The 19,677-nt window shown below is 46.5% G+C and overlaps 1 protein-coding gene across 1 annotated transcript in view; it reads left to right on the top strand.

Moving 5' to 3' along the window:
* LOC135912830 (endothelin-converting enzyme 2-like) overlaps positions 1-15,497 on the top strand; it is a 147,488-nt gene extending 131,991 nt beyond the window's left edge. The window contains exon 8 of the mRNA XM_065445395.1: positions 15,276-15,497. Within this exon, the coding sequence (XP_065301467.1) occupies positions 15,276-15,413 (138 nt within the window). The 3' untranslated portion in view covers positions 15,414-15,497. The remainder of the gene's footprint in view (positions 1-15,275) is intronic.
* Positions 15,498-19,677: the final 4,180 nt, after the last annotated feature.

Raw genomic sequence — 19,677 nt, 5'->3', positions numbered from 1 at the left:
TGGCACCCCCTGCTCTGCCTGACACTTAGTACAATCGCGTCGTGCTCGCTTAACACAGCGTATACAGTTTAACACAGTCGACTCGATGCCTTTTTTGAGACATTAACATACATAAATGTAGCTGGTGCATGAATCTGGCTCGTCTTCCACACCGAGGATTGCTTGTATCCTAGACAGCAGAAAGTGCTCATTGCGGTTCATTGCTCATTGCGGATCATACAAATGTAGCACAAGACACAATGACCAAATTACAGTTACTGCCCGTTCATTTTTCGTTGAAGCCATCAACTTGGAAGGTTGGAAATTAAACCGTCCTCAGCTTCGACACACCGGCTAAATCCCGCCTGAATATCCGACATTCTTGAACAGCTGAATCGTTCTTTCGACGACAATCGCCGCAGCAACAAGGTGGCTTTAGCGTTTCAGCCGCGCCTGTCGCGTTTCGACGAAAATGCAAAAACGCTTGAGTCATTCTTTGAGTGAGTGAGTGAGTGAGTGAGTGAGTGAGTGAGTGAGTGAGTGAGTGAGTGAGTGAGTGAGTGAGTGAGTGAGTGAGTGAGTGAGTGAGTGAGTGAGTGAGTGAGTGAGTGAGTGAGTGAGTGAGTGAGTGAGTGAGTGAGTGAGTGAGTGAGTGAGTGAGCGAGCGAGCGAGCGAGCGAGTGAGTGAGTGAGTGAAGTAACTTTATTTCTTTGAGTGCACGTTCAATAGCTCCAGGTAGGCACGATGAATCTGGAGCTCTCCATTGCTGCGTCCCTCGTAATCCACAGCAGTTCCAGAATGCTAAGTACCACAATATAGCTCTTTTAACCACGCCTCGATTTTTCCCCCCTTCCTTATTTTAACCTCGATGATACTGCAGGTAGGGTAGCTAGTCTAGAACGTCGCATGTGCCTTTCAGGTGAAGATATAAAGACAAGCTAGCACGTGCAAAGCAGGGAAACTTGTGATATTTGCAATACATGTACGGTAGGCTGAGGAACTGAAATACTGACGCGCCTTGCTGCATCCAAATAAACACTGAATCATTAACTAAAGCGGATAACGGCACGAAAGACCCGGTTCGACAGCATTTTTCTCGTGCTCACCAAATCGCATGAACAGGGCATCCCTGTTGGGGCCAGGTTAAGTGAATAGAAATATTTGCCAGTTCAACAAATATGGATGTGCCGGCAAAATCCCGCCTGCTTACTCGACGTCTCAGAATAGCGGAGCCGTGTTGCCGTTATACCGTCGAGGCAGCGCAACGTTGAAGCAAGTGCAGTTACAGCAGTTACAGTGCACATGTTGGCGGCGCATTGTTTCTAACGAAACGTAGTGAACGAGGTTGAAAGTTTCTCAGACAACGCCAAGTTCTAGGTTAAACAGCGACTGCAGCGAACAATTTTCAGCGTAGCGAATAAAGGCAAAACATTCAGGAACAACATTTGCCTGCCAAAGCAGTTTTTGCTTTCGCGCAGCTCCAGTGCTCCATATTCTTACTCCGTTTAGCCTTTCGACCCCACATGTCAGCTGTTGAAAGCGGTAGTTTTATAATGCTGTTAATTTAAAAAAATGTTTGCCATTACCGACCTCATAAGCATCGCCAACAGCTACGCAAACTATATCTATATCACGCACGATCGTCGACGGTGAACAATGGACATAAAGCGACAGCCTCGGAAGCACCAATGTCTGTACAAATAGCTATGCGAGCTTTCTGTGTCAGCGTAGTCATGTTGTCTTGTAGTTAAGAGTGTTTAGTTGTCACGCGACGTACATGAGCTCGATTCCCAGCGATTCCATGCTTGTGTGATGTGTTTTGTCAATTTTTTATAATATAATGTGGTTAGCCCTGAGTGTATGAAACCACGCGCAAAACGACCCTGGGCGGAGCCTATCTCTAAATAAAGTTTTTTTTTTCCACCAGAAATCTCCACTGAGTAACTCAATCTTGAGCCGCCTAGTGAGTCTGATGGATTTGGTTGTAAATACCGCATAAAGATTGGGTGTTATGCGTGCAGGTTTGCAAGCGGCCCTGCTCTGCAACGAACGGGGCCGTTTAAATGCGGGCCCCATGTGCGAGAGAACATAAAACAGTCCGCATACACAGTAGTAGGCCACTTGCAGTGGACCATTTATATGCGTCGAAATCTTGATCTACTTTGCGCGCTATGTTCGTTGTTTTCAGCCGGTATTGACTAAGAACGTACAGGTTAAAAATCAATCAAGAAGATTTAATTTGTACTTTTAGAGCCTCTTTGGAAATGCCGCAGGAACACCTCTACAATAGCTCAGCGAGAACCCATCACCACGGTTATATTCGCGCATAGATACGGAAGTCACAATTAAAACATATAAGTTTATTTTTATAATCATTTTTAAATCTCTTCATGGCAAATGAATGCCTCTGAAGCATTTGCCCATTCCGTTAGCCGTGGTACGATTTGGTAGGGCATTTCGTGTTCTTCTTTTCAATTTTTTTAGTTAAATTTGTTCTCATTGCGATAATGGACGCGGTCTTCATTTTTAATTTCACTTAATGTTCTTCCTTTACCGCATAGACGAATGTCAATTGCCTGCTTGCGCACCGCCTAAAAGAGACTCAGTGCACTCTTAAAACTCGAATTATTGCCTTTTTGGTCGCCTTGTGGTTCGCGACAAAAATGTTAAGATCAAACGTGTAGAGTTCGAGTAGAATAAATCTTTGCATTAGATAGCCCTTTGTAGTATTTAGGTGCAATTAATGACATCTGCTGTAAAAAATGTATGTGTGGTTTGTACAACGGCGGAGGTTGATTTTTATGGTACGCAGTGGCAAACCCATAGCCTGAAGGCCGTTGAAGTAGCTGTCACTAGTGCTGATGTCCTTATAGACCCTTTCACTGTTCACAAAGATAGGCCTTGGACGACTTCTCGTTTTGCTCACTGATGTAGGCCACTAAATCTTGCGAGCAAGAAAAGCATTGACCGCTCTATCGAGTAGCAGCAGTGCGTTAAAATCTAAGCCAGCAGATTTTCAACACGTTTCCTCTGTGCATAATGACAATTTTGCAAGTCGAGATTACCGCAAGTAATACGAGAAATTTTATTCATGAATCTTAAGGTGTAATGCGCATGTCTTTTGTCTGAAAACTTAAAAATGGACTTTCAGCTTAGTGCAAGAACTTAAAAACACGTTTTGTCTTCCGGCGCAGCAGATTGCTGAAGCCCGTGAGCGGAAGTTTCTTCGGGCCGCTCACCTCGCGGCTGTTATCGCGCGAGTGAAGTTGCGTTAATAGAGAGTTACCTCTTGCTCCTCTTGCTCAGACCGCTTTTGGCGGGCCGTTCCGCACACATTGCGTCGCGCACCTGCTTTATGAGTTTCCATCCCCGTTTTAGCATATTCTTCAGCACCACCACACGTCTTCAACACGAAACTCAACTATTGTGCCAAGCCAAGCTAATGCAAGCCAACTTGTAGCCAACCCGTTTGCGGGGTTTCCTACTCGGATCGTGCACTTTCACTCTGCGTGCAGAACATACCAAGCACTGTCACCTCTGCGCATTCAACATGAGCAAGCGTCCAGGCAGCGTTTTGTGTTATGGACACCTGTTGTCGAAGCTGAGCAGGGATGAGATCCATGGTACACTGAAGGGCGCAGCAGAGCGAAATCTCGTCAAAGGCGACTTCTCTGTGGACGTACTTATCTGCACAATGCACCGTAACATTGAAAGCAACGTGGTTCGTCATCAAGCACGGTATCGACTCACGGGTATCGAAAAAAAAAGAACAGAAAGAAAGCATCAAACATGAATGCAAGCTCGTGGAGGATCGATTTTCCGATCTTTCTTTCGCGCTACGGATGCCTAATTACGTGAGGAGCCGTCAGAACGTCGTTGTGTCTGGCCACAAAGCGCTTTTTCCGACGCTGCGAAGACTAGCTTACATAGGTAGGTGGTGAGTCCTCCAGGGTGTCTTCGGCAGACATGCATCAGTAGGGTCCAGTGTATCACTACAGTTCATACAGCGTGTGATGGCCACGTATGGACATTATATCAAAGCCTCCTACACGCACGCATGGCTCACGCGTGCCTGCCTGAAGGAATTTTCGGCGGTAAGGTATATTTATTTATGGCCTGAAAGCTTGCTGTTATAAACTTGGCTTAAGTCACCTTTTACGTTGAATGTTTTCTCGGGTTTTATGATTTGTTACATATTTCTTTCTGATATGTTACTTTCTAGAAATACTTAATTGTGTTATTTGAAACATTTTACCTCATCTTTTAAACAGGTAGCCTGAGAATGTTTCATTTTGACTATTATATCATCAACAATTCATAAAGGGAAAATCAGACATCAACCTGTTCGTAGCAATTGCTACAAAGGAAACGCAAACGGTTTCCTCGAAAGAAATGCCTCGCAGTTTAAAAAAAATTCGTCCTGGTCCGGGACTCAAACCCGGGTACTCGGCCAGTCCAGGGCAGGCGCTCTACCATCTGAGCTAACCAGGCGGCTAGCATAGGGCAGGGCGAAGTCGAATTTGTCGACAACTCGAAGCAAAGACAAGAGTTTGAGGTACAACGTGTTCATGTGTTCCTCTTCAACAAACCTGCCCATACCCAGCCACCATCACTGCATCGGCGAAACCAGGCTAGTGTCAGAATTCAATTAACGTGTCGGATGTGATTTCGGGCACTGCATACGCGCCACTGGGTATGTGCTTGTCTTCTACATACCTAGCTCATTTCAACTTGCATGACTAGCTATGAGAAACCAGACGTGTGCCATGCTTCAGTGTACTTCCGTCCTGTGAAGTTAGGTCATTGGACATGCGCTTCGAGGTATGTGGCCCTCTTCAATAAATCTTGATGAAGCCATCCTGTATCACTAGGTATGGGCCACACTTCAATAGAATATAACTGGAAGGAAATCAGTCAAATAATCTTTATACTAAATATAAAAGCATTCATGAAATCTTCGGAATTTCACCTTCGCGTCTCCTCCCACGGTTATCCGAGATCAGTGATAGCCACATGGCCTATGGCTACAGAAAAAAGAACTTTTGTGTGTAAATAACCGGGGGAAACCTAGATTTGGGGGGGGGGGGGGGAATGGGGTAGAGAAAACGGTAATCTTATAGCCAATAGCCTTTTTACGTCCAACGGACGCCACAGTGGAGGTCTACGAAGAATTTTCCCATCTGGGGATCCTTAACGTGCGCTGTGATGCACACGGGAGTCTTCGCATTTTACCTCCATTCAAACTGCAATCTCCGGAGCTGGGTATTAGCCCGCAATTTCGAGCTGAGTATACTAGCGGGGTACGTACTCGGCTACCCCAAAGGGAGATAGAGTAAGGTTATACAGCCATATGAATGCAGTCTCCACTACTGCCGGTTGAAAGTGTATGTGACCCAGGTTCAAAGCGTTAGTAACTCCATGGCTGAGGGCGGTGACGAAAACCAAGGATTGACATTATTAGGGCACATTAAGGACTTTCTTTGTTTCCTCCCCAACTTCGACTACTGCGTTGTGCAAGTAGAGTAAGGGCCTGCTCTGATGAGGAAACAGCGTTCGTAGACCATCATAGGGAAACCTTGTGTTCCGGGTACGCGGCATTGCGGATGTGCCACTCATGAGTTGACCCATTCAACGTGACATTGTTTTATAGGGTATGTGTGACTGATTATGTGTTGATCTTTCATAACATCAATTTACCCTCACGTTCTTTCCTGCGTATCTGAAACTTGGTATATGCAATGATTCAATGAGCTGTTACATACGTTACATCAACAATATTAACTTTTCACCTTGAGTGTTACTTTAAGCCATTGTATTTGCCAATAAGAAAGCAGTGCTAAACGCCAATATAGACGCTTGTCGTAAGGCGATAAAGTGGAAGCTTTCTAGATTCCTGGCGTCCGAACTACCGGACGGGCCTACGCACTACCCTGTTGAGTCATTGCATCCCTTTCGCGCAGAATGCATCTATTTTCTAATTAGTTGAAGTTTCTCATGCTGTAACAACCCTCGCCAGGTCGCAACCTTCCCTGCTCTTTCCTGATCACCACCGTGGGGATCAGGAAGAACATACTTACTGAATACTAATACTAATAAAACTATTCCAACTACTAATACCGCTCAACAATTACTAATACTGCTGATCAAGAATTCATCCAGGACAATCTTAACCGCATTCAATTATGCCGCAATGCCTGGTTGATGACATTTAATCTCAATAAGTGGAAGCTCATGTCTTTCCATCGTCGTCACAACCCGCATTTATTTACTCATAAGATTTGGGATTCTCCTGTCGAAATTTTCCCATGCTATACTTACCTAGGCAGCACTATCAGCAATGACTTATCATGGCGCGAGCACGTAACAAAGCTAATATCATCTGCGAATAAAGAACTAGGCTTTCTTAAACGTCATCTTCACGACGTCCCTCAAAATGCAAAGCTACTTGCTCATAAATCTTTAATCAGGCCGAAACTTGAGTATGCTTCCGCCATCTGGAATCCACAGCAAGCTTACCTCATTGACTCATTAGAAGCTGTGCAAACAGAGCCGCCCGCTTCATTCACTGCTCATACTCAGCCTATATTAGTGTTTCATCTCTCAAACTACAGTCCCAATTATACAGTCTATCTCTCCCTCGCCGTATCTCTAGCCTGTGCCTATTTCACAAATTTTATTATTCCCAGCTAAAACAGGAACCATACATCTGCGCACCGCCATCACGCACGTCTCGCCGAATCGGTCATCCGCTGAAAGTTTCAAGCCAACGTGCCCGTAAGACTACATTTTCCAAGTCATTTTTCCTCCGAACTGCAAGCGATTGGAACGACCTTCCTCATGAAATTGCAGCCAGCACCTGTCCATAAACCTTCCTAGAAAAAGTTACATCTTACCTGCCATCATGAAACAAAAATGTTTTACTTTCCCACGATAACCCCTCCTCTTATGAAAACCCCCACAGGGGGTCTTTAAGGGAATAAAAATGAAATGAAATTAGTGGTCTGACAAACAGTCAACTGGAACACCATAGCAACATAAGTGGGAGTAAAAGAGTAAAATCACATTTGTGGGAAGCTCCTGACGCTGGCAGCGGATCTATAAAGCGCCTGGCAATGTTCATAACGTTCAATAAATGCATGCTGTAATTACAGAGCATTGTGCATCGTCCAGAGCAATGACGGTGATTGGAACCTCGGCTACGACCCTCAGTCGCGTGTTAGTGACCTTACTTCTAGCGTGGTAATCGTTATATTTACTAAAAGGTTTACTGGCTATAAGAGGGAATCACAGTCACGTCGGGTCCAACGCAAAGGACAGCCAGCAATACCAGCCAAGCACCAGTGCGCGCAAGAACTGCGACACCGACCCTTTTGTCTTTTGTCTTTCTCACCTCAGGAACCATGAGGGCGAAGTAATTCTTGTGTGCTACCTTCGTACTTACAATGGCCAAACGAGAGAGGACTAGCCATTCCGACGACTCACGGTGACGACACGATAAAGAGATCATAATACGATTTAAGCCGGTTGACGTGCACTGTCTCACAACCGCGACGCCGCCGCCGTCAGATGGAGTAAGAGGTTCGACTACATACAGTAAAAGCTCGTTAATTCGAATCGCAAGGGGAAGCCGCTTCAGTTCGAATTGACGAAAGTTCGAACTAACGAAAGTGAAGGAGGGCAACAGTACACTGCGATTTGGAAGCAGTAGGGTATGTCAGAAATTTGGCGTGTCAGAAAGTGATGGCGTGTGCCCGCGGGCACACGCCATCTTCAAGTCGAAGCTCTGGGTCCGACTGTGCCACACCACTGATTTCCACTGAAACGAACGTTAGCTGAGGCTTAACACCATCACAATGAATCGCGACGGCCGATACCTCCTAAGCTGAAAACAGAGGTGCACAACCGATGAAGACTGCTGAGACAAAGACGCTGAACATGTGAAGGTGGCGAAGGCCCTGATTCGTTGGTTCTTGATTGCAAGCGCAGCTGCGACGTACTTGATTCGCTGTGTTTTGGAGCTTGCCGTGCCATCTCCGCACAACATTAGCAGTTGTACAAGATTTGGAAAGCCTCCGAGATTCGCAACGGGCAAGAAGTCTCGGAGGTTACGTAGAACGGAGAGGTGGCAGCCGCCGCTGTCTTCTGGCTGACCCCGCGTCGATTAGATTTTTTCCGATTTTGCCTTCTCTCGCCGTTCTCTCCGTTTCGGAGGCAATACAGCCTTGTGTGTGGGCAGTAGGCGCGTTTCTCTGGCCGTGTGCCAGGCGAGCGTAGTTCGAATTATCCGTGAGCGAACCTTCTCGCGTTCGAATTAACGGACTTTTTTATACATAGACTTCTGTGGAGCTTGGCCGGACCAAATCGTACAGTTCGAATTATCCATAAATTCGAATTATTGAAATTCGAATTAACGAGCTTTCACTGTATATACAGCAGATGTACAGGCGATGATCCGAAATTATCGGTGGTATTTAGCCAGCAGCTTAGACGAAAAACCGGGAACGTGAGACGGAATCCATAAACAAACGAAGGAGCCCACGTGGAAAGTGGTAGTGCTCAGGTCCTCGTTGTGCCGATGCCGCTGGTGAGCTAGACCCTCCGTCGTGAAGGTACAGTAAAGTTGGCGAGGCGTCGGGTTGGTATGGCAATACTGTATCGAGCGTACACATGAGTTCTCGTCCATAGAACAAAAAGAACGGCGAAAAACCTGTGGTTGCTTGAGTCGCGGTAGTGTAAGCGTAGTTTACAAAGGGGAGAACTATGACCCAGTTGTAATGATCCAACGCGACGTATGTAGTGAGCATGTCGCCAAGAGTGCGATTGAAGCGCCAGTTCATCCATTGGTCTGAGGGTGGTGCACAGTAGATGTGTGGTGGATGACGTTTCACTCGGCAAGCAGGGCTTCAACGACTTGGGAAGAAAGACACGCCCTCTTTCCCTGAGGAGCTGCCGAGGAGCGCCCTGTCGGAGCACCAAATTGCGCAGGATGAAGAAAGCGACTTCACGAGCTGTAGCGGCAGCAAGGGCGCCTGTCTCAGCATATTGGGTGAGGTGTACAACACCAATGAATATCCACCGGTTTCCAGACATAGTGCACGGGAGTTCGCCGTAAAGGTCGATTCCGATGCGATCGAAAGACACGGCTGAAAGGCGCCGGTCGAGCGTTGCGCAGGAAACTTGCATTATTGGCAAGCTTCGCAAGCACGGGTATACTTGAGGGCAAAGCTGTACATACCGCGCCAGTAGAAGTGCTGGCGCAACCTTGCGTAAGTTTTCAGCACGCCTGCGTGAGCACCCTGTGCGTCGGCATGAAAGGTAGCGCAGATGTCGGACCGCATTTGATGATTTATTACGAAAAGCCACTTGCGACCATGCGGTATACATTTGCGGTAGTATAACAGGTTGTCTCGCACGGTAAAATGATAAGCTTGATGGCGGAGCCCGCGGGAGGGCGTTATGGTGGCAGAATCCGACAAAATGTTTAGGAGAGCAACAATCCATGGATCCTTCTCTTGAGATAGCGCAGACATGACGCTGAGATAGCGCTGAGATAATGCTGAGATAGCGGTGTACTGTGCTGAGAGAGATGCTGTATCATGGGGTATTAGAGAGCAAGAAAGTGCGTCCGCGTCGGAGTGCTTGCGGCCAGACCTGTACACTACTTGGTTGTCACACTCTTGCAGCTGCAGGGCTCAGCGACTGAGGTGGCCCGAGGGGTCTTTCAAAGTTGACTGCCAGCAAAGAGCATGGTGTTCTGTGACGGCGTAAAAGGGTCGTCCAAAACAGTACTGTCTGAACTTCCCAAGAGTGCAAGACTATAGCCAAGCACTCTTTCTCAATGGTTGAATAGTTAGTATCGGCCTTTGTGAGGGTTGGGCTCGAGTAGGCGGCAACATACCCGTTATAGCCAGGCACGCGTTGCGCGAACACCGCACCAAGGCCCACGCCTCTCGCATCTTTGTGTACCTCCTAAGGAGCACTGGGATCATGGTGCCGGAGTATCGGAGGAGATGTGAGCAACTGTCTGCAATACGTTATCACATTCGGGAGACCAGTTAGACATGTCGGTGCCAATGGTGGAAAAGCGCGTCAAAGGAGCCATAATGGTCGCGAAGTTGCGCACATAGCGACGAAAATAAAGACAAAGTCCGATCAAGCTTCGGAGATTCTTGAGTGACGCCGGTTTAGGGAATTCGGCCATACCTCGAATTTTCGCAGGATCAGGGAGGACGCCGTCTTTGGATACAACTTGGCCCAAGATGTCAAGGCGCGAGCTGAAACGCAACACTTTGTGATATTCAACTGACGGCCAGCGTTTTTAAGGCATGTCAAAACATGGTGGATACGATAGAGGTGTGTCCAGAAATCTGAGAAAAATATGACGATGTTATCAAGGTAGCACAGACATATGTTCCATTTGAGACCGCGAAGGATGGTATCCGTCATGCGCTCGAAAACTGCGGGTGAGTTGCGAGTCCAAATGGCATGGCTGTAAATTCATATGCCCGCCAAGGATCACAGAAGCTGTCATAGGACGATCGCATGAGGCCATGGGAACTTGCCAGTAACCAGATCTTAGGTCCAATGGCGAGAAGTACTCGTTGCTTGCAAACAGTCAAATGCATCGTCAATTCGGGGTAAGGGGTAGACATCCGTCCGTGTTACTTTGTTGAGACAGTGATAATCGACACAGAATCAAATAGAACCATCTTTTGCACGCACTAGCACAATTGGATAAGACCATGAACTGTAGAACGGTTGAATGATGCCACGCTCGAGCATGTCGTTCACTTGGTCGTTGATTACACGATGCTCCGCCACTGAGACGTGATAAGGGCTCTGCCTGAGGGGAGGCTAGGACCCGGTGGCGATGTTGTGGGAAGCGCTGTCAGTACGGCGCTATGGCCCAAGGCGTGTTCTGTACAGTCGAAGTAAGAGTGGAAGTATCCAGGAAGGACAGAAGCTCGTCGCGATGTTTGAGGAAAAGGTTGGCGTCACTGCATGAATCAAAGACCTCGGTAACCAATTGTGAACTCTTCGGAAACGGTGTCATGGCGTCGAGCGAAAGTGCAGACGAAGATACCGGCACGTCCAAGCAATCCGATATGTCAATGGGTTCGACACAGCCGAAGTTGACTCGTCGATAAGAAAAGTGAGCGGGTATGCGAAAGGGTCGTGTTTGAGCATAATCGCTGTACGAGCGGCCACGTCAAGAACGGCGAATGGAAGTGGTAGAGGTTGGCGGTGAAGCAAAGCAGATGAGGGCGTGAACAGCACCTGGGCGTCAGGCGCCGATGCACACAACAAAGGCTGTTGAGGTGCTTGGTGGCAGATCAGTATCGGCGGTGACAGCAATCTTTAAGGGCGCCGGAGAGGCGGCCGGCAGAGTGCTGTTAAGGACAGACAGAACAACTTCGGCACGGGCGCAGTGAATGACGGCAGTGTGGCGCGAGAGAAAGTCACATCCCAGGTTGATATCATTAGAGCAGAAAGGCAGCACATGGAATTCAATTGTATAAAGTACGTCCTGAATAACAATATTAGCGGTGCATGCGGCTGTAGGTTCGACGGGCTCCGGTATAGTAGTACGAAGGAAAAGGCCATAAAATGTTGTGGTGACCTTCCAGATCTTACACCCCTCCTTCTCCTCCTCCTTGTACCTAATTCCGTATATGTGCCCTCAATCCAAGTCTACTGTACCACAGTCATAAGGAATCTGCCTTCCATGGCTTGCCTTCCGAATTCATAATCACTAGAAGTCTTGATTGTGCCGTGCGCGGAAGTTATAGCCAACATTCCAATTCTAGGTACAATTGACGTCTTCCCAGACAGTAGCTCAAAACGTACAAGAATCTCGCATAGTCATTGGGGCAACCCACCTACTACCATGAACCAAGCCACCCATAGCTTTCGTTAGTGGTGGCACCGTCATGCTAACTAGCGCATTGTGCATTGGCGTCCCTACTGGGCTTATTTCCGTAGTGATCGAGTCTGCACGTTTGATGCACAAACCCTAGCCCCTGATTGTTATGGAAGGCTAGTTTGAGCCAGCTAAAGTGAACTTTTTATGCAGTCACCTCGGGCAGTGTTGTTCACGAGCCAAGAACAGGTATTGCATGGCAATGCCAGGAGAAAAAAATGCTGAAAAAATGTCGAATGCTAATATTGTGCTTCAATACGTTCCTTTTTCTGCAGGCAGCCTCTTTATTGTGCCTTAGTGGGACGGTACTCAATCATCACTGGAAACATGAACATGCCATGAAAACTTAACTGGAGTAATGCTGTCCGAACCGAATGTGCTCAGCTGAAGTGATGATAAGCTTTCTACTACATGTCTCTTGTTATGCGATGCTCATATCGGCTCACAGTTACAGCAGGAAGTCACAGCGTTCCAAGAGATCCCTCTCCAACATAGATATATTTTTGCCGCTTGACAATGATCTTGAACTTCCTGAAGGGACTGAACAGTCTGTTGATCTTCTGCAAAATAGTTTATCATGTACCAGCCAACCTTATAGATGCACTACGGATGACTGTGTGTACATTAAAACCAGTGTGAAGCGTGCCTTTCAATAGGACTCATCATGCCGAGCTCTAACCTTTACCTGGTCCAGCTTTGTCTTAGTGCACAAAAATGCCCCTACATTAACTACACTCCACCTAATAAGCAAACAATCACTGTCACATAGTAGCTTAAACGTGCTGATGATATCATGGGTAAGCTGAGTACTCCCAGTTTCACTTGCCGTAATTAGAAATTTGCTGCTGGCAAGTTCGAATGTTTCTGCAAGCTGAACCGAACAAAACATCAATCGCACACCGCGTAACATTAAGTGAGAGACAGAGAGCGATTGCAGAGAAAAATAGGGCCCCTTTACGGCAGCCCTTTAACGATCACGTATTAGTGCCTTGGAGAAACGGGACACACAGAGGAAATAAGAGAGAGAAGTGAAATTGTTGTGGTCACTGTGCATATAGCTGACAGCAGCAAGTAAATTGGTCTATTTACAGTTTAGAGACCACACCACAGGGAGGCCAAGGCGTCGAAACAATGTGAATAGAGAAGTCCTCTGCTTGGAATAGGTGGGGCAGAAGCCGAGCATGCGCGTATTTGTCTCACGCGCTGCACAGTCTGGGGATGAAGCCGGACCTTTTCTGAACTTCCAGAATGCCGTCCAGGAGCATACGATTAGAAGGCGTCGCAGGAGAGGCGTACAAATCCCACTTTGTCAGGTCACGGCCAGGAACGGGATGGTAGTGGGAGGTCGCCCACCATCAACAAGCTTGCCAGGATGTAGCGTTGTAAATCGCCGCTGTAACGCTCGCCACGCACGACCAAACGATGTTACCGTGGTGCAGACAGGTGCATTCGAGCAGGAAAGCCCTAAATATACTAGGTTATTTGCGCCGCACTTTAGCTAATACCCCCGGTGATACTAAAATGCTATGATCTAAAACGCTAATTCGCCCTGTTCTGGAATATGCATCTGTCGTTTGGTTCCCCTAAAAACAATGTGAAATAAGCTGGTTCAATAACGTTCAACAAAAATCTATCCGTTTCATTTGCCAAAATTACAGCCGCTCTTCCTCTGCAACACAGGCTCAACAATCTTTGAACATTGAGCCATTACTTTCAGGCTATCACATTGAAGCCTTAAAACTTTTATATGCAATCATTAACTGCACCTCCGGTCTTTCTGATTGTAACTATATCACATTTACCAACGCAAGTTGGAGCCTTAGCTCCCACGCCTTGAACATTAGGTTTTTTCCCACGTACAATGGAGCTTTGGAATTGTCTACCCGGTAACATTTGTACACTATCACTAATGAATTTCATAGTTAAGCACTTCGCTAGCATGTAAAGGGCTTCTTTTTGATCATTAATCTTTTTTGTGTTTGTGTGTTTTTTAATGAGTAACGTAAACTAATGTATAATGTTCCCACTCCTGCTATAGCCATATATTTGGCTGCAGTCATCATCATCATCATCATCAGCCTGGTTACGCCCACTGCAGGGCAAAGGCCTCTCCCATATTTCTCCAACGACCCCGGTCATGTACTAATTGTGGCCACGCCGTCCCTGCAAACTTCTTAATCTCATCCGCCCACCTAACTTTCTGCCGCCCCCTGCTACGCTTCCCTTCCCTTGGAATCCAGTCCGTAACCCTTAATGACCATCGGTTATCTTCCCTCCTCATTACATGTCCTGCCCATGCCCATTTCTTTTTCTTGATTTCAACTAAGATGTCATTAACTCGCGTTTGTTCCCTTACCCAATCTGCTCTTTTCTTATCCCTTAACGTTACACCTATCATTCTTCTTTCCATAGCTCGTTGCGTCGTCCTCAATTTGAGTAGAACTCTTTTCGTAAGCCTCCAGGTTTCTGCCCCGTAGGTGAGTACTGGTAAGACACAGCTGTTATATACTTTTCTCTTGAGGGATAATGGCAACCTGCTGTTCATGATCTGAGAATGCCTGCCAAACGCACCCCAGCCCATTCTTATTCTCCTAATTATTTCCGTCTCATGATCCGGATCCGCCGTAACTACCTGCCCCAAGTAGGTGTATTCCCTTACGACTTCCAGTGCCTCGCTGCCTATTGTAAATTGCTGTTGTTTTCCGAGACTGTTAAACATTACTTTAGTTTTCTGCAGATTAATTTTTAGACCCACTCTTCTGCTTTGCCTCTCCAGGTCAGTGAGCATGCATTGCAATTGGTCCCCTGAGTTACTAAGCAAGGCAATATCATCAGCGAATCGCAAGTTACTAGGGTACTCTCCATTAACTTTTATCCCCAATTCTTCCCAATCCAGGTCTCTGAATACCTCCTGTAAACATGCTGTGAATAGCATTGGAGAGATCGTATCTCCCTGCCTGACGCCTTTCTTTATTGGGATTTTGTTGCTTGCTTTATGGAGGACTATGGTGGCTGTGGAGCCGCTATAGATATCTTTCAGTATTTTTACATACGGCTCGTCTACACCCTGATTCCGCAATGCCTCCATGACTGCTGAGGTTTCGACAGAATCAAACGCTTTCTCGTAATCAATGAAAGCTATATATAAGGGTTGGTTATATTCCGCACATTTCTCTATTACCTGATTGATAGTGTGAATATGATCTATTGTTGAGTAGGGCTGCAGTATATATAAATAAATAAATAAATAAGTAAATAAGTGTACTGCTTTTGCCAAAGCGTCCGCCTCCTCTTTGACCTGGACGCTGATGTGCGAGGGAAGCCATTGCACGATAGCTCCAATTATATGGTTACACGAAGCTTTGCATCCTGCAGGGTCCCGCCAAGGAGCTCAGCCTGCCGTCTTTAAGGAGCCAGTCTTCGACTCGCAAAGGAACACGACCACGCAATCGGGGAGATCTTCCACCAGTGGGTCCGCAGCCAGATGCATACCAGCCACCTCTGAAGCCGTAGAGCTTCCCGCGAACGAGAGCCGGCATGCTCCTGAGCACCGAGGGGACAGTACCATGCAGGAGGCTGTAGCAGTACCAGTGTCCGGGTGAACAGAGCCGTCCTGTTAGACGTGGAGTTGTCTCTTCAGCTGGACTTGCAGCAGAGACGTCTCTGCCAGAAACCCTCAAGGTTATACTGTGTACTTCCAACGGACGATGGGGTGGAGGAGGCATTCGCCCGGGCAATGCAGAAAGGCACCCCGCAGTCTCTTCGTACAAATGGCACATGCTGCCCATGTGTGAGCGAGCGCGCTTGGTCGCGTAACATAGCTAGCAAAGCTGCCCCGCCCGGGTCGTGGTGGAAGTCATGCAGTAGGAGAAGTAGAGACAGAATCCACGTTTCGACCTCGCCAAGAGTGGCAGCAGTATTTGAACTCGTGGAATATTTCAGCGGACGCGCATGTTAGAAATAGCACATGCTAAGTAGGCATCGTCAAAGCAACGCCTTCAAGCGCATTATTCTATTAATAGAGCGAATAGCTTTTCAGGAGCGTTCGGCTAATGTCAAAGATTATCGTCGATTGTTTCGGCACATTTTTAAAGCTTTGTGCCTGATAGGTCGAAAACCATGTAGAAAGGCCCACAGCTCACCTGTTTTACTACACAGGTTAAACATACTTATTAACAAATTTAATCCCAAGTGCACGAGGAACCGAGACATAGGCTCAATACATAGAGCGTCTTATATTAGAGGTCATAAAAACATCTGCCTATAATAGGCTAGGGGTTAAAATGCTTCACTTTTCCTTCAGGCGCGTGGCTCATGAGAGCCTACACAAGGCCACAGACAAACTTTGACCGCACCGTATGTGAAAGTGTATGCAGTGCTGAGAATTAACAAAAGGAAAGGGGAAACAGTCATGAGGACGCTCTGACACGTTAACGTCATTTCTTTAAAAGGCGTCATGTATTTCTGAGTCATATAGAAGTCAGCTCATAAAGGAAAGTCAGGTTGCGTATAACTCGCTTTTCTCCTCTCTATCGCGCGCACATGTGTGTGTGTGTGTGTGTGCGTGTGTGTGTGTGGGTGCGTGCGTGTACGTCTGTGTGCGTGTGTGCGTGCGTGTATGTATGTATGCGTGTGTGCGTGTGTGTATGTGGGTGCGTTATTTTTCTACATATAAGCGATATTTATTTCTGTGAAATATTCCCAATAAGCTTACGCGTATTTCTGGTTGACAAATAAAAGAATGTAGTACATTCTATTATATACCATTCTTGAAAATACTTGTGATAGAGGAGTTCCTGGATAACAGCTCTTGCCTCAAACTTCACTTAAAAATTAAAGGGCACTTAGATATCCCTACGTGGATGAATGTAAAAGCATGGCGACGTCTCTCGGACGACGCCTCGGCCTCATTCACGTACTTGCTTGGTGCACATCCAAAGATACCGGGCACAGCTACTGACTGAGAAGTCGAAGGTTCGTCTATCGGAGCGCATGACAGAACTAACCGATATCACCGCGTCGACTGGCAGCGCTGCGATGCGTGGCGCTATACAGGGTGTCCCACCTATCATGCACCGAGGCTTAAAGAGATACAGATGGTACGTAGCTGGACAGAACCAAGGTAATGTCTGCCATCGCTTGGAGGTACTCAGATTATTCTTTTTGCATTCCGCCTACTTACATAATTAGTCATAAATATTAGATGAACTTCTGAAATGTTGTATATAATATATATAATAATACATGGGGTTTTACGTGCCAAAACCACTTTCTGATTATGAGGCACGCCGTAGTGGGGGACTCCGGAAATTTTGACCACCTGGGGCTCTTTAACGTGAACCTAAATCTAGTACACGGGTGTTTTCGCATTTCGCCCCCATCGAAATGCGGCCGCCGTAGCCAGGATTCGATCCCGCGACCTCGTGCTCAGCAGCCTAACACCATAGCCACTGAGCAACCACGGCGGGTCTGAAATGTTATAACTCGAGGAAAATGTGAATGAGAAAATTGTGGAACGACATAAAAAAAATCCCGATACAGCTTTTTTTTGCTCAACACGTGCTAGATGAAAGTGTTTTTTCCCCCCGTTAAAGAAGCTTGCGAATACAAGCAAAGTGCCTCGACCGGCCAGTCACACGGCAATTTTCAGTGTATTCGCGGGCTTCTTTCACGGTGGGAAAAACATTTTGGTAGCACGTATAGAGCAGCCGAAAGCTCAAAATTGATTTTTTTTTCATGTGGCAGTACAATTTTCTCATTGACAATGTTCATCTAAATATAATGTTCCGGAAGCTGAACAATTATTTAAACCTAATTATTTAGTCAGCTGGAATGCTAAAAGAAAATGCCGGAGTATCTCCAAGCCACGTCAAACAACGTTACCTCGATTCTGTGCAGTTACGTAACATTTGTACACTTTAAATCATGGTGCAATTTAATTGCGACGCCCTTTGTACATACGGGCCACACTGTTGCCGCTTACAGGCAACTGCAGCCTATGGAACAGTAATGGTTTACCGGGAAACATTTGGAGGCGAACGCGGTGCACAAATGCGAACATTCCGGATCCTATTTCCTTTGCCCTGCAGGGACAGCGCCGCATTGATGATGATGATTTATTGGCGCCCCCTTTTAAACGGAGCGGGGACAAATTGTAACATAGCCTGATTGTGTTACTCAGGTATACTATCAGGGCTTTTTCTTTTAGCGTTCTTGTATGCATCTCTTTAATCTTATATATCTACCTTGTAGCGCTGCCAATGCCAGTAATGGATCCGTTCGTACCAACCTCTTACCTGCTTTTTTTCCACCAATGCTCTAGACGTATCTTGCTTCAAAATCAGAATCAGTTGTATTCATGGCAAAAATGGGGATCATCACATTATAAGTATAAACAGAAAGAGGTCCCGTAGTTAGGTCCCGTACTTATCTAGACTGCTGACCGGTTGATACTTCCGTCTATTTGAAATCGAAGCGCTTATTGAAGTTACGTACTACTCTCGCAAGGTAAATCCCTTTGCATTCGATTAGGACGTGTTGGTTGGTCTACGGATTTTGGCTGCAGCATAGACACGTCTTATCTAATTGCGAATATTTCTTCCAGCATATTTTTGTCCTTAGGCAAACAGCTCGAGCCTCAGATAGCAAGGCACTTACCTTCATGTTATAGTACAGACTTTCCCTTCGAATTTGTTTTACAGCGAAAGCTGCATATGACTAACCTTAACCTTCCGTAGTTTTTTCGGCGTCCTGCAACAAACACGGAGTTGGTGACTTCTAACAAACCCATACGGGCGCAGTGTGACAGCGCAAATGTCAAAATGCGGTACAGATTAGAATGCTGGCCGTGAACAATAGCGTGAGGTCAAATAAATCATAATATATAAGCAGGAGAGGCATTGGCTGCGTTATTGATGGAGCGGAAGCGTATAGTTCTTACACCCGAAGAACAACATGCATGCGAGGAACGCCGGAGGGAACAGCAACAAGAATGTAAACGGCACCGGTGCGAAATGACCACCGAAGATTAGCGTTCCTGCGATGCTGAACGAAAACGACAATCGCGAGCCCGGGCACCTCCGAACGAGCAGCGACGCCAGAATCGCAACGCAAAAAAATAAGAAAACATGTCTCTGTGAAGATGGAATGGTAGTGAAAGCACTTTGGTTTTTGTTTGAAAGCTTTGACTGACGTCAGCTTTCGCTGCCATTCGTTCTTCACAGAGTGGAATGGTTGTCCTTTTTCTCATTCTTGCAAATTTCCGTGGTCATTTTCATATGCATTGTTTGCATCCAATTAACAGTTTCTGTTTCTCACACTTTCGTCCGGGTGATTCCTGATTGTCTATTAGCACTTCGGTTACCCTGTACTTGGTTGCCAACTTCCTTGACCTCTTTTTCCACTTCGTGTCCACGCTGAAGTGCAAGTGCTTGGGCACTCTAGCCACCCACATATTTTGATCCATATTTCTGAGCGTTTCTTCAAAACTCATTTTGCTCTGCACTTCTGTGGCTTGAAACAAGGCCCAAACTATGACCCCTTGCAGTGCCTCATTTGTGGTTCAGCCATGGCCTCCTAAAACCAACGGACCCACTAACTTCCGATTTTAGGCGCAGAATGGCATTGGCAAACGTTAGCGCTGCCAACATGGCTAGTTTCCAGATTCCACGCACTAACTCATATTTATTGCGGTCCTAATGTGCTCCATGTTTCATTTTGCTTCCCTTTATATTCAGATTGACTTGGTGGCTGCTTGAATAAGTATCTGCTTCGTTTC

Source organism: Dermacentor albipictus, chromosome 1 (assembly GCF_038994185.2).
Source record: "Dermacentor albipictus isolate Rhodes 1998 colony chromosome 1, USDA_Dalb.pri_finalv2, whole genome shotgun sequence".
In the NCBI taxonomy this organism is placed as follows: Eukaryota; Metazoa; Arthropoda; class Arachnida; order Ixodida; family Ixodidae; genus Dermacentor; species Dermacentor albipictus.
This window is presented reverse-complemented; position numbering and strand designations above follow the sequence as displayed.